This window comes from Thunnus thynnus, chromosome 6 (assembly GCF_963924715.1).
Source record: "Thunnus thynnus chromosome 6, fThuThy2.1, whole genome shotgun sequence".
NCBI lineage: Eukaryota > Metazoa > Chordata > Actinopteri > Scombriformes > Scombridae > Thunnus > Thunnus thynnus.
Window position 1 is genome coordinate 33,791,152 of NC_089522.1, and position 23,116 is coordinate 33,814,267.

General features: G+C 37.9%; 1 protein-coding gene across 2 annotated transcripts in view; it reads left to right on the forward strand.

The window, feature by feature from the left end:
- Window positions 1-15,242, forward strand: part of LOC137185183 (tyrosine-protein phosphatase non-receptor type 7-like) — a 62,851-nt gene extending 47,609 nt beyond the window's left edge. The window contains exons 8-11 of one of the 2 annotated variants that reach the window (XM_067593500.1): window positions 10,913-11,106; window positions 12,467-12,580; window positions 12,735-12,819; window positions 14,805-15,242. In XM_067593500.1, the coding sequence (XP_067449601.1) occupies window positions 10,913-11,106; window positions 12,467-12,580; window positions 12,735-12,819; window positions 14,805-14,915 (504 nt within the window). In that variant the 3' untranslated portion in view covers window positions 14,916-15,242. The remainder of the gene's footprint in view (window positions 1-10,912; window positions 11,107-12,466; window positions 12,581-12,734; window positions 12,820-14,804) is intronic. The other variant, XM_067593503.1, reaches the window with a different exon arrangement.
- The last annotated feature ends 7,874 nt before the right edge of the window (window positions 15,243-23,116 follow it).

Below are 23,116 nucleotides of genomic sequence, written 5' to 3' on the forward strand. Positions count from 1 at the left end.
CTCGGAGTAGTTTCACCTGGAGTTAAGCGCGTACACCACAACTATAAAAAGCCAGCATCAATTGAGCCCCGATTCAACGAGTCACCATGGCAACAGGGAAGCGGAGGGCTGCGTTTTTCGCCCCACTAGGGCTAGAAATCTTAATGCGATAATACGGCGAGTTTGAACATGTTTTCAAAAAGAAGTGCAACACCGCTGCAGCTGCAAAAGAGAGGGAGACGGCGTGGGAGAACATCGCTGCTCGGGTCAATGCGTAAGTTTAAATGTAGTCCTTTGCAATCACAATAATATTACAGAGGAAAACTGCTTGATTGGTCGCCTATTAATTTATTTCATTTAGGTCCAATCCCGCGAGGGAGAAGCGCACTTGGAAGCAGTTTAGGATGAAATATAAAAACATTGTTCAAACAGGTGAAACCTCAGCATAATCTCATGGGAGAACCTCATTTGATCATGTTTTACATTGTAAAGTAAATATTAAGTGGCTGTTTGACTGTGCAGTTGTTTTATCCCCAACATAATGCTGGTTTCACACACATAAATGTCTTCTCATCTATATCATGTTCTGTTAAATAATTAATCCTATTTAAACTAACACAGACTTCTACTCAGCCAACAGAAAGAAGGCAGATGCCCGTAAAACGGGTGGTGGTCCAGCACCGCCACCTCTAACGGAGGCAGAGGAGCTGGCCCTAAGCCAAAATTTAGGAAGGCCAGTGGCTGGCTCCGACATTGTACAAAAAACTTCCGTTTGCAAAGAAACACAGTGCAACACACAATATCTGCTGGGATGTGAGAGCATGATTACGATTGGTAATGTTGCAAATGTAAGGACGGATTAGGTTTTGTATGTAGATGATGGACTGTGACGTGAAATGGTACCGCTCAAAAAGATAATTGTCTGGAAATGCTAGAACATCTATGCGCGGTCTGATAACCATCTCTCAACGAATATTTAATTCTCTGCGCAGTAATACTGCACCTTCATCCACGGGATCGTTATCAAAAGGACATGCCATGTTAGTGAAAAAGTCGCCACCTACTGTGCCTAATGGACTTCTAATATACTGACTGATTTTTTTAATGATTTTTTTAAATGACAGACGGCAGAACTAGGCTACGCCAAAACTCGCCTGCTGACTGAATGAATGAGGAAATCAAATGGAGTGTGTGGCTCTGAAAGAGGGCGGAGACTGAGAGAAACTCGAGGTTCATTGAGAAAAACCTGGTCCCGACCAGGTTAGGTTCATAGAGTCTGTTACTACGGTAACTGACCGAGAGCTTAAGTTACCCCTCTCTGTGAAACAGGCTAGAGTTATCCCTCTTTCTCTGGTTTGAGTTACCTCCCTTTTTGAAACGGAAAACTCAGAGTTTCCCTCATTTCAGGGTTAACAAACTCTGAGTTTTCACTAAACCCGCTTTGTGAAACGGACCCCTGTACTGTCACTAAATCTCAATGTCATGTCATTGTTGCAGCCAAGGACTCAGGCAGATGCAGGACTGTCGTGCAACTAGCAATGTCTTTATTTTTGCTATAAACAACAAAAACAAAGCAGTCTATGCTCACTCTTACAGTCCGGCAGCACACTTTCTCTGCTGCTAAAAAATGATTGTCTTCTTCTCTTGGCTACCATGACAACAACAACAACAACAACATCAACAGTTTTCTTCTTCTCCTTCACAACTCACGTTTTCCGACTCAACAGCATAACCTGGTGGCAGGAACCAGACAATGCATCCACAAACAATACTGAATAAAATACAAACCCACAAACACTGTATCCTGGAAAGGCATTTAAAATTATCTACATTGCCTGCGGACATGAACTTTTATGCAGTTTAAATTTAACCCATTAGATTAATTACACTCTGCAAATTAACCTGTTAAATTCTCTGATTTAACAGTAGGGAATGGCCTCATTAACAAATATAAAATATCTTACTGATATCCACTGACCCCTCACATCATCAAACACAGTTCCCAAGTATTTGAAGGTCTGGACGAGTTCAACACTTACTGAAGTCAAGAATGATTGTTGGAACTGTCTGTGTGTTCTAATGAGATTACTATTTCTTTAGTTTTGGACACATTTAAATCTAAAAAAGATCTCAGTCTTTAGACAGGACATGACTGCTGCTCCAGCAGCAATAAGACGGTCTGTGTCCACCATAGTGAGTCATTTTACAGACAGTATGTGTGTACCGTATTTCCTCTAATAGTGGCTGGTGGTCAATTAAAAGCCAGGTGGATAAACTCCTGATGCCTGTTATATAATGTGCATGCCAGTTAAGCATAAATAATAGTTACCTGGATGTAACTCCAGTTCTATGAGTACATGCGTAGCCCTCTAACCAACCGTCACAGAGAGGGGAGGGGGATGGTGGAGATGTGATATCGTCTTATAAGGGGATAACAGCTCATATTTCAATAATACTGATGGCAGCGACACAACATCAAGATGAGTTACCAAGGTAACCAGACTAATTTGGCTAAATTGGTGAGCATAAATCTATGAGCATGCTAAAGCTAAGGGCCAGATACCCTCACTAGTTGAGGTAAATAACTATTAAATTACTATTAGGGGAAATACGGTAATTTAAAACTGTCTGACTCTGGTGCCTCCTAGTGGTCGTATTGAAAAAGACATTTACACACAGAGAAGTTTAACATTTGATTCAAATTGTTCTGAACGCTGCAGTTTCTTAATCTGAGCTGCTCATTTTTGTACCTTTTCCTGTTTGACATCACATGTTGACTCACATGTTTTCTGGCCTGCAATCATTATTTGTCACTTTACAATGTAATATTTATGAGAAGCTTTTAATGAGGTTAATCAAAACTACTTTACTGAGTTGTTATGAAACTCTTCCTAAATTCACTTAAAGGACTCAGTTTCTTTGGCTGACAGTGTGGAGCTTCAGGAACCCAGTCTCTTTATTCAGAAAACCTCCTCTGATACTCTTAAATCATAGAATTAATATGAAGTTTCACATCCCCATTTTCATGGTTGACGTGCTGATCGTCCACATTTGGCCAGTTTGTACTGTAACAAACCAGTTTAGACAACAGGAAGCAGAACCCTCATGCAGACACTCAGACAGGCTGGTTGAGTGAAAGACAGTTTTACTTTTAAATTCAATATACAGACTTCTAGTTGACAATCTCAACTCAAGGCAGTGAAGCAGGAAGGCGGGTGACCACAGACACACAGCAGGTCAAACTGGATCAGCACAGCAGCTTTGCAACACAGAGGATCTGGAGAACTGATCATCATATTGATCAGTTCTCCTCACTGATCTGTTGGCCTTGGTGTTACTGTGGTGATTGTAAAGAGATAATGTCACACTCTGCAGTAGCTTTTGTTACACATAAGATTATATAGTTTTACTCCAAATAAAGTGATGTGACTGGTCATCAATCACAAACAGACAGCAGGTCAAACTGGATCAGCAGCTCAGCAACACAGACGATCTGGAAAACTGGTAGTGATCATATGATATGATCATATGTTTATTTTGCTTTGATCCTCTAATGAAGAATTATATTTGAACAACTTTAGCAAGTTAAATTTGGTTTTACTTTATTCTTGACTGAATCTTTTTTCATTTCACAACACACTAACATAATGAATTTCAAGTCAGTGTTCATGTCTGACACTTTCAGAGTTCTAATAAATGCTCTTGTTAGGTCTAGTTCTTAGGCAAGTAAAGTCTACATATTTATAATCCATCATAAATCATAAATGTAGCTGTTCACATCATATGTTTCTTCATTTACAAATAGTTGTGTTATTCTACAAAAAAAAACGAAAAGAAAAATAAATGAGCAATACATTTTAAAGTTCATGAGAAACCTTGAGAAGCAAATTGAAGGGAACAAACACATTCATTGGTGTGAGTTAACACCCAGGACACTTTGGTTCTGAAGGTTGACTGATGGGTTTTAGAAATAAGGAAGTTTACTTTTACACAAAGAGGAACACACTCCTCTCACCAAGTCTCAGTTAGAGCCAAGATATCTCTCAATGATCTATTTTTCTTTTTCTGAACAAACACTTCACTAAACATTTTCTTGTTGCCTCCTTCAATTTGTTTGATTCATGATTTAAAAATCTATTGGTAACACTTGACTTTAACATCGTCCCCACATTTATCATTTATAAATTGTATATTGATATTTAATAAATGGTTATAACTCCTGTTGGCACCCAGAAGTGTTTGCTGCTGTATAAACAGATAATGAATGACAATATAGTAAAACCCAGTTATAATAATATAATAATAATATGTCTTCATAGGAGAAGTTATAATAAATACTGAGATTTAATAAAATGTCTTCATACCTTATAACTATATATTAAATGTTTATATGATGCTCATAAATGGGGTAAAGTGATTATTCTTATCTTCAGTCAGCAGCTTCATCATGAAACTGATCTACACACATTAATATTACACTTGTGTTCATATATGTTAGACTGTGTGTATGTATTTATTTAATCTTCATTGTTGGATATCTCCTGGGATATTATACAGTATGTAAAGATTTGTATGAGGTCAATATATTGTGCTGTGAGATGCTGGTGTGTTTACATACTGGAACGTTTGGTTTGTTGGTGTTTAATGTGTCTGAATAATTCCACAGAGGTCATATGGGTCAAATAATGGGGTCGAAAATAAAAATGATTTATTCATTAATGTACCCTTAACCACCATCATCATCATCATCATCATGTTGCAAACACAGAGAGAGATAGAAAGAGAAAGAGGAAGGAATGTTAACTCAAAGCGTCTTCAGCTTCCTGATTAATCAGACATTATCTTGCTGCTCCTCTTCATTTTTCAGCAAGTTTTATTAAATTAGTGTTATGCATTACTCTTATTGGGTTTTTACTTGCAAAGCTTCTATTGTACTTACAGTAACATAACGAGTGTAGTTGTCGTCAACTCGAGTATTTCACCTGGTTCACTGTCTCTCCTCTGCTGCGCTCAGAGGACACACACACACCGAGCTCTCAGCCTCGCCTGCGGTGAAACAGAAGAGAGGAGAGTTATTTACCTAATTTATGTCTACTCGTTTTATTTCAGCTCAGTGTGAGCGTCTACTGCATTTTGCTGTCATTTATGGTTGCGCTAAGTTTTATCTCCTCTCTTCTGATATGACCAGGACTCACAATTTTTATTTCTTTCCAGCTCTGTGGAAAAGTGATGTTTTCATATCACAGATGATGAACAAAGGCATTAAAATGTGTCTTACTGTTAAACATGAGACTCAGCTGCTATTAAAAAAACATAAGTAGTGCTGAGTATTTATAAAAACAAAAAATATCCAGACATAAAACATGAACCACAGGCACATAATCTTTATAAAACATATATCCTGATTTGAGTGCAGCCCTGGAGCTTTTTCTTCTTTTGCCATGTTTTTCTTCCTCTTTTGTTGGTTTTCTGGGCAAATGTGGTCTTACATTTAAAGATGTGAACATTAAAAAATCTGCTGGTTTTAAAGTCATGTCATCTAGTGGATCTTATTAAGTTCATCACTAATAACAAAGGCAGTATTACAATAAATGCACTATTCCCCTGTTTCAGGGCTAAAAAAAAAAGAACTGTCTATCTGTAGCATAGACAGGATTTAGGAAATCAGAAGCATTGACAAATAGACACATAGTTGGTTTTGGTTAATTTTTTAAGTGTAAAGTAAGATGCTACCACAACAAAGGAACTGTTGTCCAGAGCTACATTCGCACATAGTTTATTGTACAAAAATGAAACTTTAGGCCTTCACTGTATTCAGGATGGGTTCCATCAGACTAAACCAAACACACATTTGCATTTTCATATCATACATCTAAAAAACAATTACCATTGATCTACAAACCAAAGTCTGAGTCAAATCCTGATACAGAATTTGTAGATGTTGCGAGGTATTTTAAAAGAGCCACATTGCACCAATAGCACCTTTCTGCTGCCAGTTTACAGCACAAAGGCAACATTATTCCGATTTCATAAAAACTGTAAAACTTTTTTAAAACTGATCAAGCCTGAAACATGCAGATCCCAGGCTTTATAGACCTCATCTATGTTAAATTATTTTGAGAGACAGGTCATGTGGTAGATTTCTTGTAATAAATTTCAGTTTAGGTGATTTTAATATTCATGTGGACGTTGATAATGATAGTCTCAGCACTGCATTTATCTCATTATTAGACTCAGTTGGCTTCTTGCAGTGTGTAAATAATTCCACTCACTGTCTTAACCACACCCTCGACCTTGTTCTGACTTATGGGATTGAAATTGAACATTTAATAAATTTTCCACAAAATCCTATTTTATCAGATCATTACTTAATAACTTCTGAATTCCTATTACTGGATTGCACACCATCAGACAAAAATGTCTTCAGCAGATGTCTATCTGATAGAGCTGTAGCTAAATTTAATGAAGCAATCCCATCAGTACTGAATTCACTGCCATGTCTCAATACTACAGAGGACTATTATGTTAACTTTAGTTCCTCCCAAATTGATAATCTTGATGATAGTGCTGCAGGCTCATTATGAATAACACTCAACTCCATCGCCCCCTTAAAAAGGAAGATAATAAAACATAAGAGGTTAGCTCCATGGTATAACTCTCAAACCTGCAAATTAAAGCAAACATCGCGAAAATTGGAAAGGATTTGGTGTTCCACCAAAGTGGAAGAATCTCGTTTAGTCTGGCAAGATAGTCTAAAACATATAGGAAGGCCAATCAACACCCACACAGCAGACATCAAAGCTACAATAAGTCTTCAAATCGTATTAACAGAGCAATAATTCCCAAAATGACCACCAGCACACTTATTAGAGGGCCTGAATTTAGAGATTGAGACCAGAATGACTCATTGAAAACAATAATTGACTTAGTATTTCTAGAGAGAAGTTGAGGCTTTTTGAATGGGAGTCAGCTGGAGCATCTAGTGGCCGTCTGTGGCACTTTAATGTTCTTCAGCCTCAAGACATGTAGCTGCTGATTAGTTTAAATTAAATGCTTGTTGAAGTGAGATAACTACCTTTGTTTGGCCCATCAAAAGCAGCGTTTGCTCGGCCAAATTGACACCTGTGTCCAACTTTCCATGTAAGAACACCCCAGTGGTGTCTAGACAGATGCCTCCTGATAGTGGAAACTGGAGCAATGTGCATCAGACGGATTTAAAAGAATTAGAGAGAACACGTATATTGCACATATCCAGGTGTACATTTATATTCTGGGGCTCTACTGGAATATCTTTGCATGATTTCCAGTTAAAAATTCCTTATTTATCTTCTACTGGTCCTTTATGCAGCCCCTCAGTTCAGCCTCTGTCTGAAACAGGCCGTTTTAGCTCCTGTCTCTTTAAGGCCCGCCTCCTGATGAGCCTGCTCTGTTCTGATTGGTCAGCTTCAGGAAGCTTCCTCCTGCTCCGGGGCTACGTAAACAAACTATAGTAGCAGGATTTCACTTCTTTTTCTCCTTCTTTACTCCAAATGTCAACTTCTCAAATCCATCCGTACATGTTGGAGCTGAATCAGATCTGAAATATGAGAGTGGACAACGTGAACAACACATGGAAACACCTTAGCAACAACCTTAGCAACAACCTTAGTAACAAACTTAGTAACAAAGATTACAGAACAGACGCACATATGTGAACATGGGATGAGCTGACGTCATCTTGTCAGCAACAAAAAAGACAGATTTGCAAACGCAGTGCAGGGCAGCTGAAACCTGGGTTTTTACAGTATACTTCTCCCAGAACTTCTGCAAGTGGTGTGAATGTTGCTGCTGCACAGAGCCTTGTGCCTCTAGAGGTCCTGCAGTCTTTCACTGTTTTCTTCACTGAATCTTTTTTTATTTCCCAACAAATTTCAAGTCAGCTTCAAGTCAGTGTTCATGTCTGACACTTTCAGAGTTCTAGTAAATGCTCTTGTTAGGTCTATTTCTTAGGCAAATAAAGTCTACACATTTATAATCCATCATAAATCATGGATGCAGCTGTTCACATCATATGTTTCTTAATTTACAAATAGTTGTGTTATTCTACAAAAAAAGAAAGAAAAGAAATGAGCAATACATTTTAAAGCTCATGAGGAACCTTGAGAAGCAAATTGAAGGGAACAAACACATTCATTGGTGTGAGTTAACAGTCAGGACACTTTGGTTCTGAAGGTTGTCTGATACATTTTAGAAATACGGAAGTTTGCAGTTAGTAGTTGTGATATTAATTTTACACGAACAGCAACACACTCCTCTCACCAAGTCTCAGTTAGAGCCAAGATATCTCTCACTGATCTATTTTTCTTTTTCTGAACAAACACTTCACTAAACATTTTCTTGTTGCTTCCTTCTATTTGTTTGAATATCTATTGGTAACACTTGACTTTAACATCGTCCCCATATGTATCATTTATAAGTTGTATATTGATATTTAATAAATGGTTATAACTCCTGGGATCTCCTGGGATATTATACAGTATGTAAAGATTTGTATGAGGTCAATATATTGTGCTGTGAGATGCTGGTGTGTTTACATACTGGAAAGTTTGGTTTGTTGGTGTTTAATGTGTCTGAATAATTCCACAGAGGTCATATGGGTCATATAATAGGGTCAAAAATAGAATTATTCATTCATTAATGTACCCTTAACCACAATCATCATCATCATGTTGCAAACACACAGAGAGAAAGAGGAACAGGAAGGTTATGTTTGTCAGACACACTCTCCGGAACATCACGACAGAACTGTGCTAAATCAGGGCTAAGCAGGGAACAGTTGGTTTGATTGGCCTCACACGGGGCACCATAAATGTAGTCGTATTAATACTTTATTAATGAATTACCTCGTCATTAGGGCCCCACCTCCTTTTTGGTTAGGATTTGTTAGTGCCAGGAGGGAGCACTAAACCATGTTCAATTTAATCAATTTAACTACTAATATATGATTGTCTATGAGGTTAATATATCACAAGTTAAACACTTAAAATACAAATACATGGTTATCAAACATTCATTGACTCTTCACATAAGGGACTTTAACTCTTGTCAATAAGGGCAGTATTGTTACCTTTAGTATAAAAGGTTAATAAAATCTAAGTCTTATATCTCTTTAGTAGATAGTCATACATATATGAAAGTTATACCATTCTTCTTGTATCTAAGTTGCATAATGATTAGATATTTAATTTACATGAATTTCAGGTTTGTCTCAGATTTTCAGGGAGGCTTCACAAAGGCCTCATTCATGTGGGTTAGTTTATGGCTTTGTTGATAAGAGTCTGTTTTCCATCTATAAGGTGGGAGTTGTTTTATTCCGGTCCAAGTGGCCTTTAGAGTCAGTTCATGCCTTTAGTTCATGTCATAATTTAACTTATCAAAATGGTTTATGAGGAGGTCTTTCTGAGTCTGTTGAATGTCACTTATCAAACCCCCACTTAGAAGGTTACAAAGGTCAGTTCTGTAGGCTGAGGGTCTGCTCTTACAAACTTAGGAATCCAGGGAGTCTGTCTCTTATTTTCCTGAAGAATCAAGATTAGTTAACAGAATTAAAAAAGACATCAATATATTCCATGTAGAACTGCACTGACTGCATCATTTCATCCTATCTGGGCAGGTGTGTCTGTATCTCTATATACAGCTAATATGAGTTAAACAGTAAACAACAGCAAAAAATCTTCTGTAAACTTTTAATGACTAAAAGTAAAAGTTTTTTATCATAAAGATTGATTATTGTTAATGCAAATAATAAAATACTGATCTTCATTGTGCTCACCTGTATGATAGATGATGTAACATGAAATTAAACCAAAACTTGTTTTCCAATCAAATCTTACATGTTTATTCATCACTATAAGTATAACATCAATTACATGTGATATGTGTGTATAAATAAGCAACAGACTGATTAACCAAATTGTTTTCAAGGGCTCTTAACGTACACTTTAATACACTATATGGCTTACAATATAATCAAATATTGTATAACATAATGCAGTATCATACATAACATGATTAATACAACACATGATAATTTGATCTATTACAATAAGATATTGATGGATAGACCTGCAGAGGGTATACTGGGGTCCAAATCACCTGATGCAACTCACAGTCGAATCCCTGCAGCCAGTTTCCAGCAGCACATTAATGAACACGGTGTCAGAGTCACACTATACTGTCACATATAGAGTCCAAATACTGCTTCATGCTAATAATACTGATTAGATAATAATACAATACAATATGATATGATTAGAACACATTACACTTGCAGCCACTGCAAATATTTTTATCAGTGCAGTGGATGTAATAACATCTGTAAAACATCTGTGTGTCTTTCTGGGATTTTACATCAGAATCTGACACGTTCTATATTAAACCATTTTCATGGACCTGTTGTGTTAACAAGAGGCTCCACTAGAGGGGACTGTTGTGCTTAAATTTGGTCCAAACTCTTTTTCAGTGAAGGCAGCCAGGATGTGGAATTCTTTGCCGCTGAGTATCACAGAGTGCAGCAACTTTTTATATCACTTTTCAAATCTCATTTGAAAACATGGCTGAAGGATGTTCAGACATGCAGTCACTGAGCTGAGATTCACTGATTAGGTTGGTGAGCATTAATACAACATGTCCATGTTTCTGTTTTGTTTTTTTCTATCTTGATTTTAATATTGATGTTTCACAGTGTAAAGTTTTAATTCACCACAACTGATTGTTTTCTTTTACTTCACCAGCTTGTGCAACACTGGTGGCCTCCGCTCAGGGACTACACATGGAAATTAGCTTTAAGCTGTATCTCGCACAATATATATTGTGCATTTTCCTTGTTAAATAAACAATAAAATAAAAAACATATACTTAAGTTTGTTTCATGTGATTGTGTGTTTGTGTGCAGCTGTGTTCAGAGCGTCGTTGCGTCAGACACTACTGGTTCACCTCTTGGCCTGACCACCACATCCCACAATGCACCGCTCCTCTGCTGAGACTGGTGGAGGAGGTGGAGATGTACAGCAAGTCCCTCCTACCACCCAGCTCTCAGCCAATCACAGCCCCCATGTCTGGTTCCGGACCAATCATCGTCCACTGCAGGTTGGTTCCTTATCAAACACAGTTTACAATGATTTTGTTAGTTTGTTGGAGTCCAAGTAAATGTAAATTTTCACAGCTACATGAGTGTCTCTCTCTTTTTATAATTTGGAGAATTATCATAAAACTAACAACAGACTTGATTTATTAAAAATTATGTTTTTCAAATGTTGTAAACTCTTATGTAGTTTGTGAATGAGCGAAGTGAATCACCACTCAAAGTGTCCAGAACTGACAACATGCTGACAAACTGAGGAACATACTGTCTGTAAACATAAACATACTGTTTCTAAAATACACCAGAGGATCACTATCTGGGTTACCTAACAGTAAAACCAGCAGCTTGTGATGTTGCAAACCAGAGCGGCAGATGTGTCGAAAGCTACTTCCTTACAGGGAGTTTAATGTTCATATGAGCCATAAAAATGCTCCAACTGTGAATCACTAACATTATGTAGGTGTCATGCAAGAATCACTGGTGTAAACAGATTCATTGTTTGCTAACACTTAACATCCCGTTATTTAACATTTATAATCATAATTTAATAAATGCTTTATAACACACTTTGATGTATGCACATACGCACATATAAGGACATTTTAAGTGTTTATTAATGTACAGTATTAATTCTAACTCCTCCCATGATGACAGTTGTGTTTTACCATAATGTCATTTATTAAATGTTTATATAGCAGCAAACATTTCTGGGTGCCCACAGGAGGAGTTATAGCTGTTGACTAATACATTAATAAACACTTGTATCTGCTTACAGCCACATTATAGTGGATTAAAACCGCTTAACTGTTTATGTACTGATAATAAACGCTAAATACAGGGACTTAAGATAAAGTGTTACCCTTTTACTACATATGAAATGTACAAGTCAAGTGGTCCAATAAATATCCAAATACATAACTAAAATCAAATTTGCAAAATTAAGATTCTGTTGAGAGCTGCTAATTCTCCAGTCGGTGCCATTAAACCGTTGCAGAAGAAGAGGAAGCAATGAGATGACGTCATTAAAAGAGCGGCAGTCAAAGCCGATGGAAAACATGATGGAAATAAGACATTTCTGTTTGTTTCATGTACTGATTTTGGGAAGGTTACAGTCTCCTCATCGCTCCACACAGATCTGATGTTTCCATCTCTTCAGTGACGTTTAAGTCACATGATTCATGTACATCATCATTTATTCACTCAGTCTGTTTACATTTGATTTTCATCCACACAGCTGCTGTTACACCTCAGACAGCAACAAATCTTGTTTCCAGTTTTTTTCAATGCATAAATTGAAAATGTGATAAAAACAGGTGGATGCAAACACAACTAATCTCCTCTCCTCTCCTCTCCTCCTCCTCTCAGTGCAGGTATAGGGAGGACAGGTTGTTTTATAGCCAGCAGTATCGGCTCTCAGCAGCTCAGAGAAACTGGTCAGGTCGACATCTTGGAGACAGTTTGTCAGCTTCGACTCGATAGGTTGGTGAAAAAAAAAAATCACCTTTCCGTTTCTGTCTCTTTTTCATCAGTCTCTCCTCTCTCTCTTCTCACTGTCTGGTGTAACATTTTGCTTATTCCCTAAATGTAGCATGTTTAACCTGTACCCCCCCCCCCCCCCTTTCCTCTCATGCAGGGGTGGTATGATCCAAACCACGGAGCAGTACCAGTTCCTGTACACCACTCTGGCCCAGTACAGCTCCCAGCTACAACACAACCAGGTATTCCAACTCATACCTGGTTTCCCAGTCATACAGACATTTAGGAAGATGTCTTCTAACTTATCTTATGTAAGACAAGGTGTAAATGAATCTTACGTCCTCCATATAGACTCAAAGAGTTACCATTATAAAGACCTGCCCACAGCACAATTCAAAACAGGACTTTTTTTTTTTTTGCAAATTTAATAAATTTCAATGAAATAATTGCAATCAATAGAGTTGCTCCTGAAGGTGAAGTAAATTTACACAGATTTTTTGCACCTCTTCAAATAAATTTGCACCTTTAACCAATAGCAAGCCGTCTCGACAGTGCTGAGCTGTGAGGGGACAGAGAACCGGAGAGTCCAAAATGGAGGAAGCTATCGTAGCAGCTCTGTTGTATTGTTCACTTTTTTTTAAAAGGACAGGTTCACAAGTTTTCAAGTGTGTGTTAAACCAGCAGTCAGGTGTCCTTATGAACAGTGAAAGAGGTTTTCCTCGCTGTAATCATTCCTCCTGTTCATACTGGATATTAAAAGATCCTGCAAATGTGCTTTCAATGTAAGTGATGGAGGCCAAAATCCACAGTGTGTCATTTAGTGCAAAAATTAGTGCATGTAAAGTTGATGTGAAGCTTATATGAGGCTTCAGCAGTCTGAGTTAGTCATATTAAGTGGATATCTGACACATTTACAGTCTTTTGGAAGTATAGTAACAAAAAGAGGGACTTTGGCACTAAAAAGACTGTAACGTTGAAAGATATCTACTTGATTTGACTCATTTGGACGCTGAAGCTTCATATTAGCTTCAGATAAACTTTTGAATACATTTTTGCACAGAAGGAGGACTGTGCATTTTGTCCTCCATCACTTCCATTGTAAGTGCATCATGAAGGGATCTTCAAATGGTCAGTATGAACAGGAGGAATGATTACAGCAAGAAAAACAGGTTTCACTGCTCATTTGAGCTCCTGACTGTTGGTTTAAGATGGACTGGAAGTATAGTGAAACCGTCCTTTAACTTCCTCTGTCTCTGTCTTCTCTGTTCCACAAAAAAACATGGTTTACAGACAGTGATGAGACAGGAGTTGATGCTACAACAGCTTTTCCTCCTTTTTGTTTATGTAGAAAACAACTATGTGCTTGTGTTTCCCAACAGAATGAAAGGGAATGTGATTGGTTATGCCATTTCTTGTCATCCCTCTAATGTATTCTCTATAATAAGTGCAAAAATACTACAAAAGAAAAACTCTTGAGGAGGTGTCAGTGTAGGTTTGGTGTAGAGAGCATGTAACTTCAACACCAGAGGTTTGCATCCTGCCAACAGTCAATGCTGGTTTCTTCTAACCATGACCACAATCTTTCCCCCCTAACCATGTTGGCTAAACTCATTCAAACGGTAACCATAACCTTACAAAGTTTATCAACTCATCCACTGATTCAGACTAGAACAAACACACTAGAGGTTTAAAAAGACCCTTATTCTTTTGATTGATATTGATTTCCATTGGCCTTGCACCTAGGAACAGGTGAGAAGCAGTGGTGGAAAATAACTAAGAACATTTACTCAAGTAATATACTTAATTACAATTTCGAGGTACAAGCTTTTAAAATATTTTGGTACTTTGGACATCACAGGATCATGTTAGAAGACATCTTTCTATATCTCTTTACCTCTTGTCCATTTTGACCTCTTAACCCTCTCTCTATCTTTTGTTTTCATCATCTCTCTATTTCATATATTTCCTCTCTAACTTCCTGTCTTCTCACACCCATCAACCGCTCTCCTTTTCTGTGTCTCATTTGTTTTCCCAACTGTAACCATGTAGTTTGGTTGCCTAAACTCAATCAAACAGTAACCGCAGAGGTGACAGATCAGAGAATAACACTGACAAACAACCTGTTCTGTTGTTTTGGTTGGAGGGCTTGTTTTTGAGTGAAAACTGTGCATGATTTAGGTATTTAAGTCATTAAATCAGCAGTTAAACTATGTTTTCTCTTCACCAGGGTCAGAACCAGAACCAGCCTATCACACAGAACCAGCAGAGCCAAGACGACCAAGTCAATATACAACTACAGAACCTACAACTGGACAGCACAAAGAATGGGAGTAACTGATGTGGTGCAGTACCTCGAGAACCAGCAGCGTCTGCTTGGCCAGGTTCACACCTAAAGGAACCTAGAAGAACTTAAAACCAGCCAAACGCACAGCAGATGTTACTAACAAAACCAGGAAGGCAGAAACAATAGAAACTATAGGCAAAAGGAGACCAGCAGCAAAACCCAAAGAACTGATGCTGTAACAGAACTTTTATCCTGGACTGAGAACCCTAGTGAACCAGAACTGAACCAAGAAGCTTGAACCAAGAGAACCAAGTAGAAGAAAACACATGAAACAATATTAATATCTGATAAATCAAGTAAAATAAAGCAAAGTTATCTATCTGGAATGTGTGCTTCAACTTTTTTGCAGAACGACTTGCTGTGCATTGGCTACGTTTTTTCATGCAGAACTAAGTCTGTCTGAATGTGACCTTATGGTGTTTTCAAACCTGTGTAGTTCACTCTGGCTGAATGGGACCCTGGTTAGTTTTCCTCCTAGGTACAATTTGTTTGGGCAGGTCTGAACACAGAAATTGTACTTGGACCAAAACAACCACACAGAGCCCCTTTACAGGAAGTGGTCTCAGTTCATTTGTGGTGGGAACGTGATCCAACCTCCGACTGAGGTTTGACAACACCCTTATTCTTTTGATTGATGTTGATTTCCAGTGGCCTTGCACCTACATATGATGTGTGTATAACCACACTCCTTCTAAAGTGATACTCCACACAAAATCTATCATTTGAGCTGTAAAATATTTGTATTTCCAAATGAGGCCCACAAAGCTCTCCGTTGGGTGTGTGGAAAATAACTAATTACATTTACTCAAGTACTACACTTAATTAAAATTCCGAGGTACTTGTACTTTACTTGAGTATTTCCATTTGATGCTACTTTATATTTCCACTCCACTATATTTCAGAGGGAAATATTGTACTTTCTACTCCACTACATTTATTTGACAGCTTTAGTTACTTTTCAGATGAAGATTTGACACAATGGATAATACAACAAGCTTTTAAAATACAACATATTGTTAAAGATGAAACCAGTGGTTTCCAACCTTTTTGGCTTTTGATGTCTTATAAAAAGCAGTGTGTAGTCGGGGTCACATTTCACATGTCTATGAGTTGTTAACAGCTCCACCAAATAGTGATTTTTCCCTCTAAACTTCTCATATGCTTTTATTTCAATAAATGTTCAAATGATCCAATATTTCAGCAAAAATCAAAGATTAGAGAAAAAGTCCAAAAACTGAAAACAGATTTGTGTATCAGAACTTTGTTTTTTCTTCTTTCCTCTCCCATTAATCATCTCACGACCCCTCAGATTTATCTGCTGACCCTTTGGAGGGGCCCGACCCCTAGGTTGGGAACCACTGGACTAAACTAGCTAACTGTATATAAAGTAGTGTAAACTAGCTCCACCTCCAGCAGCTACAACAGTAACATGCTGCTCTAACACTGATGCTTCACTATTAATAATCTAATGATGTCATATATAATAATATATCAGTCAGAAGGACCAAACCACTACTTTTACTGCAATACTTTAACTACATCAAGCTCATAATACTTATGTACTTTTACTGCAATACTTTAACTACATCAAGCTCATAATACTTATGTACTTTTACTGCAATACTTTAACTACATCAAGCTCATAATACTGATATACCTTTACTTAAGTAATTTGTACTTAAGATTTGTCATGCAGGACTTTTACTTGTAATGGAGTATTTTTATATTGCTTTATTGGTACTTTTACTAAAGTAAAGGATATGAATAGTTCTTCCACCACTGGTGAGATGAAATACAATCCAGGAGGTCCAGTTTGACCAATACATCCATAAGTATGAAGGTTTATCAGATGCCAAAACACTGCATGCTGGTTATAATAGAGACAGGATTTTACAACCTTTGCATTTGCACATATTTGTTTGGCCAAAGTTGTGTGTTGCTTGATGACTTTGCATTGTGGTAAAAGTTGAGCCAGGTTCCAATTTTTGCTGAGTAACATGGTGGTTTTTGCCATTTGTTTCACAACATCCACTCCACCCATACAGTGGCCTCACCGAGGACTCACTGGGAGGCTGGGTGTTTTTTGAAAACACACAGTCTAAACACACCCTAAGATATTGAGCTACTTTTTGTGTTTCCCCCTTTTTTCAGCCATTTTGGAATGGCTGTGCTTGTAGTCGTTGTTGCTGTTAACTCCCACTCTTGGCCTGGGGATTGTATAGACAGAAAGAGTGAGTGTGCCTAGAAGTTGGATGAGTATTTCTCTGGAAGCCCAGTGTTCATGTTAAAGGTCATAAATCTACTGGGCCTCATGACAGATGACATTACTCTCCAGCCCTGATCTAATTTACCTTTAAACCGCCTTTCAATCCAGCTCTCACCCAAGCAAAGAGCAGATACTTGGCAGCTTAACCCAGCTTTATATCTATATTGTATCTGCAAATGCTAAACTACAGTGGCCACACTGGCTAGATAGGCAGCTTCATCTGAATGCCATGGTGCTCTCAGTTGTCCGACCACCTTCACTGTATAACTGGTTCCACTAGTGTAACCAATAGCCACTAATTAGCAACCACTCTGGTATGAGACACTTGAATTAGGTCCCTGTCTTACCAAAGAAAGGAACCTGGATTTAGTAAGTAAGAGTAAACACCTGCAGCCTTAATAATAATGCAAACAGTAACATAATATAATAATATCATAAACATTACAAAACATAACATGAAGTTAACATTCAAATTAAGATTAAGATCATGTGTTTAGATAAACCTGTTTGATCGCAGAACTGTGAGAGAAGGTTTTACTTAGTTGTAATAAACTTAGATGTTATTTGGATTAGACGGTCATCACTAAGCCCAAATGGAATCTGCAGATTTTTTTTTTCCAGTTTTCAGCAGTGATCCAGAATGAAAATCTGCAGAAATTAGTCGAGCATTTTTTTGCTTGTTATGTGATAGATAATATTCATTTAAGATAACAAACATTGTTCTCAAGCAAAATTAAGTGCACAATACATTGAAACAACCAAAAAATTACCTCAGACAGGCTGAAAAAAAAGTTTAGTAGATTCTAGTAGAACCTTTGAATTTGAGATTTTATTTCATCACAAACAGTTCAAAACAAAGTGTGAACATTTGTTGGAAAAATCAACCAGCATAAAATGTAGGACACATGGCCACTAAAATGCAAGGTTCAATGTGGAGCAGAGAGAGCAAAAATTAATTTGCAAAAGCATTAATCATTAATCATCTCTCAACAATTAAAACTTCAACACATAAACAAACAAATACATAAATAGATAACTGCTAAGGTGCTTGACCTCAACTTCACCAAATATCTTTTGAGAACCTCTAAAACCAGCAAAGGCAAAAACATGATACTCCAACATAAAACTTTCTCAGACACTCTAAAATAATGCTTAAAATTTAAAACTCTTTGGATATTCAAAATATCCACATATCCAAGTGCAAATTGTCCTACAAAATTAATTTAGTCAAAAGTAAGTGAACAAATCAACAGTACAGCAACAGAACAAATGACTCGTTGAGTGACATGACTGAATGAATGAGTTTTGACTTGTGGTGGGGATTAGTCTTAGTCTACAGTTCAACTTGGCAATCAGCATCATCTTAATGTTGTTTTCAGTAAAGCTCCTTCTGAACTGTTTCAGCAGCATCGTGTAGTGGGAGAAAAGTCTCTCTACATCCGGCAGGCAGGTTGGATACGATACAATACAAATATCCAAATAAATAACTAAAATCAACTTTGCAAAATTAAGATTCTGTTGAGAGCTGCTAATTCTCCAGTCGGTGCCATTAAACCTTTGCAGAAGAAGAGGAAGCAACTAGATGACGTCATTAAAAGAGCGGCAGTCAAAGCTCAAACGATGGAAAACATGATGGAAATAAGACATTTCTGTTTGTTTCATGTACTGATTTGAGGAAGGTTACAGTCTCCTCATACCTCCACACAGATCTGATGTTTTCATCTCTTCAGTGACATTTAAGTCACATGATTCATGTACATCATCATTTATTCACTCAGTCTGTTTACATTTGATTTTTATCCACACAGCTGCTGTTACACCTCAGACAGCAACAAACATCTTGTTTCCAGTTTTTTTCAATGCATAAATTGAAAATGTGATAAAAACAGGTGGATGCAAACACACCTAATCTCCTCTCCTCTCCTCCTCCTCTTAGTGCATTTTGCGTATCCCCCCCCCCCCCCCCCCCTTCCTCTTATGCAGGGGTGGTATGATCCAAACCACGGAGCAGTACCAGCTCCTGTACACCACTCTGGCCCAGTACAGCTCCCAGCCACAACACAACCAGGTATTCCAACTCATACCTGGTGCCCCAGTCATACAGACATTTAGGAAGAAGTCTTCTAACTTATCTTATGTGAGACAAGGTGTAAATGAATCTTACGTCCTCCATATAGACTCAAAGAGTTACCATTATAAAGACCTGCCCACAGCACAATTCAAAACAGGACTTTTTTTTTTTTTTGCAAATTTAATAAATTCCAATGAAATAATTGCAATCAATAGAGTTGCTCCTGAAGGTGAAGTAAATTTACACAGATTTTTTTCCGCACCTCTTCAAACAAATTTGCACCGTTAACCAATAGCAAGCCGTCTTGATAGTGCTGAGCTGTGAGGGGACAGAGAACCGGAGAGTCCAAAATGGAGGAAGCTATTGTAGCAGCTCTGTTGTATTGTTCACTTTTTTTAAAAGGACAGGTTCACAAGTTTTCAAGTGTGTGTTAAACCAGTAATCAGGTGTCCATATGAACTGATATACCTTTACTTAAGTAATTTGTACTTAAGATTTGTCATGCAAGACTTTTACTTGTAATGGAGTATTTTTATATTGCTGTATTGGTACTTTTACTAAAGTAAAGGATATGAATACTTCTTCCACCACTGGTGAGATGAAATACAATCCAGGAGGTCCAGTTTGACCAATACATCCATAAGTATGAAGGTTTATCAGATGCCAAAACACTGCATGCTGGTTATAATAGAGACAGGATTTTACAACCTTTGCATTTGCACATATTTGTTTGGCCAAAGTTGTGTGTTGCTTGATGACTTTGCATTGTGGTAAAAGTTGAGCCAGGTTCCAATTTTCGCTGAGTAACATGGTGGTTTTTGCCATTTGTTTCACAACATCCACTCCACCCATACAGTTGCCTCACTGAGGACTCACTGGGAGGCTGGGTGTTTTTTGAAAACACACAGTCTAAACACACCCTAAGATATTGAGCTACTTTTTGTGTTTCCCCCTTTTTTCAGCCATTTTGGAATGGCTGTGCTTGTAGTCGTTGTTGCTGTTAACTCCCACTCTTGGCCTAGGGATTGTATAGACAGAAAGAGTGAGTGTGCCTAGAAGTTGGATGAGTATTTCTCTGGAAGCCCAGTGTTCATGTTAAAGATCATAAATCTACTGGGCCTCATGACAGATGACAGTACTCTCCAGCCCTGATCTAATTTACCTAAATCTAAATAGGCAGCTTCATCTGAATGCCATGGTGCTCTCAGTTGTCCGACCACCTTCACTGTATAACTGGTTCCACTAGTGTAACCAATAGCCACTAATTAGCAACCACTCTGGTATGAGACACTTGAATTAGGTCCCTGTCTTACCAAAGAAAGGAACTTGGATTTAGTAAGTAAGAGTAAACACCTGCAGCCTTAATAATAATGCAAACAGTAAGATAATATAATAATATCATAAACATTACAAAACATAACATGAAATTAACATTCAAATTAAGATTAAGATCATGTGTTTAGATAAACCTGTTTGATCGCAGAACTATGAGAGAAGGTTTTACTTAGTTGTAATAAATTTAGATGTTATTTGGATTAGACGGTCATCACTAAGCCCAAATGGAATCTGCAGATTTTTTTTTCCAGTTTTCAGCAGTGATCCAGAATGAAAATCTGCAGAAATTAGTCGAGCATTTTTTTGCTTGTTAAGATAACAAACATTGTTCTCAAGCAAAATTAAGTGCACAATACATTGAAACAACCAAAAAATTACCTCAGACAGGCTGAAAAAAATGTTAAGTAGATTCTAGTAGAACCTTTGAATTTGAGATTTTATTTCATCACAAACAGTTCAAAACAAAGTGTGAACATTTGTTGGAAAAATCAACCAGCATAAAACGTAGGACACATGGCCACTAAAATGCAAGGTTCAATGTGGAGCAGAGAGAGCAAAAATTAATTTGCAAAAACATTAATCATTAATCATCTCTCAACAATTAAAACTTCAACACATAAACAAACAAATACATAAATAAATAACTGCTAAGGTGCTTGACCTCAACTTCACCAAATATCTTTTGAGAACCTCTAACACCAGCAAAGGCAAAAACATGACAACATGACAAACTGTCTCAGACACTCTAAAATAATGCATCTATTTAAAATTTAAAACTCATTGGATATTCAAAATATCCACATATCCAAGTGCAAATTGTCCTACAAAATTCATTTAGTCAAAAATAAGTGAACAAATCAACAGTACAGCAACAGAACAAATGACTCGTTGAGTGACATGACTGAGTGAGTTTTGACCTGTGGTGGGGATTCGTCTTAGTCTACAGTTCAACTTGGCAATCAGCATCATCTTAATGTTGTTTTCAGTAAAGCTCCTTCTGAACTGTTTCAGCAGCATCGTGTAGTGGGAGAAAAGTCTCTCTACATCTACTAAGGTAGTAGGGAGGTGGAGGTACAAAGCTGCGATCAAGGCTAGAGTGGGCATCCTGTCCTCCCTGGAGACCCACCACTGCACACGACTGACCTCCACAGTGTCACTCTTGTCCATGTGAATGTAGCGGTGTCATTCCTCAGTTGACAGTTGTATTAGGGCAGGTATGGTCTGGACATCCATGTGCTTTCTAAGCCCAGACACCTTTACTGGGTCGAACACTGGAGGGGATTTGAAGAGCTCCATGCAGGGATGCCTATACATTACAGCCTGCAGCTTTGCAGAACATTCAGCCATGGTTTGCTGGAAAAACTGAGAGCAGGGAACCTTCTCTCTCCGATCCAGTACCCTCAGCTGCTCTCTAGTCTCAGGACGCCAGTCTTTGGCACCTGTAGTGCTTCTATACAAAAACAACATATGCAGGTCATCCAACTTTCCATGGATGGTGGCAGAGGACAGTCTGGATGTGTCTTGCACTTTGATGAGGGTGGCCAAGATGGCCTGGGCTTTTAACACGTGTATTTTTTCTCCTAGGAGTGCTCTTAGGTCCCAAACCACCTTTGAAGTCAGTGGTAAGCTGGGTAAAGGTTATATTAAATGTCATGGTTCTCCTTCAGGTATCACACAGCATAAATCCAGGAGCCCCATCCGGTCAGGACAGCAAACACTGGCCAGTGGTGTAGGCAGAAACTGTATTTTGGGTGGGCCAATATTAAAAGTGAGTGGACCGTCTTTTCCCAGAGAAAATGACTTATGAAAAGTTTGAAAAAAAGAGCAAATATAGACAAACAGAAAAATGAGTGACCAGTTTACTTTTCAATGTTCTGCATCACAAAGGCAATAACAGTAAAACACTGTCTATCCAACATGCTCGACCAACAGAGCATCGATCTATAAAGGCTGTACACAACAGTACAGACAATAGGCGGTCCTTTATAGCCTGTCAACTTAACATATTATTCAATACAAAAAAACAATTGAAAATGGCCAAAAATATTGGTACTCTTAAATTCATATTTTGTAGCACTGCATTTAGAGGCAATAACTGCAGTCAAGCACTTTCTGTAACTCTGAATAATGTTTCTATTCTTCTCCACTGGTAGTTTGGCCTCTTCTTGAACAAACTGCTCCAGTTCTCTTAGGTTTGATGGCTGCCGTCTCCCAACTGCAAGTTTCAGCTCTTTCCACGGATGTTCAATGGGATTCAGATCATGACTCATAGCAAGGCACTTCAGAACGGTCCAACGTTTTCTTCTCATCCACTCATGAGTGCTTTTTGATGTATGTTTGGGGTCATTATCCTGCTGGAAGAGCCATGGCTTGCGACTAAGACACAGCTTTCTGACACTGAACTGTATGTTTTGCCCAAAAATGCCTTGATAGTCTTCTGATTTCATTGTGCTGCACAGATGCAAGGCACCAAGTGCCTGAAATAGTAAGGCAACCCCAAAACATCACTGAGCCTCCTCCATG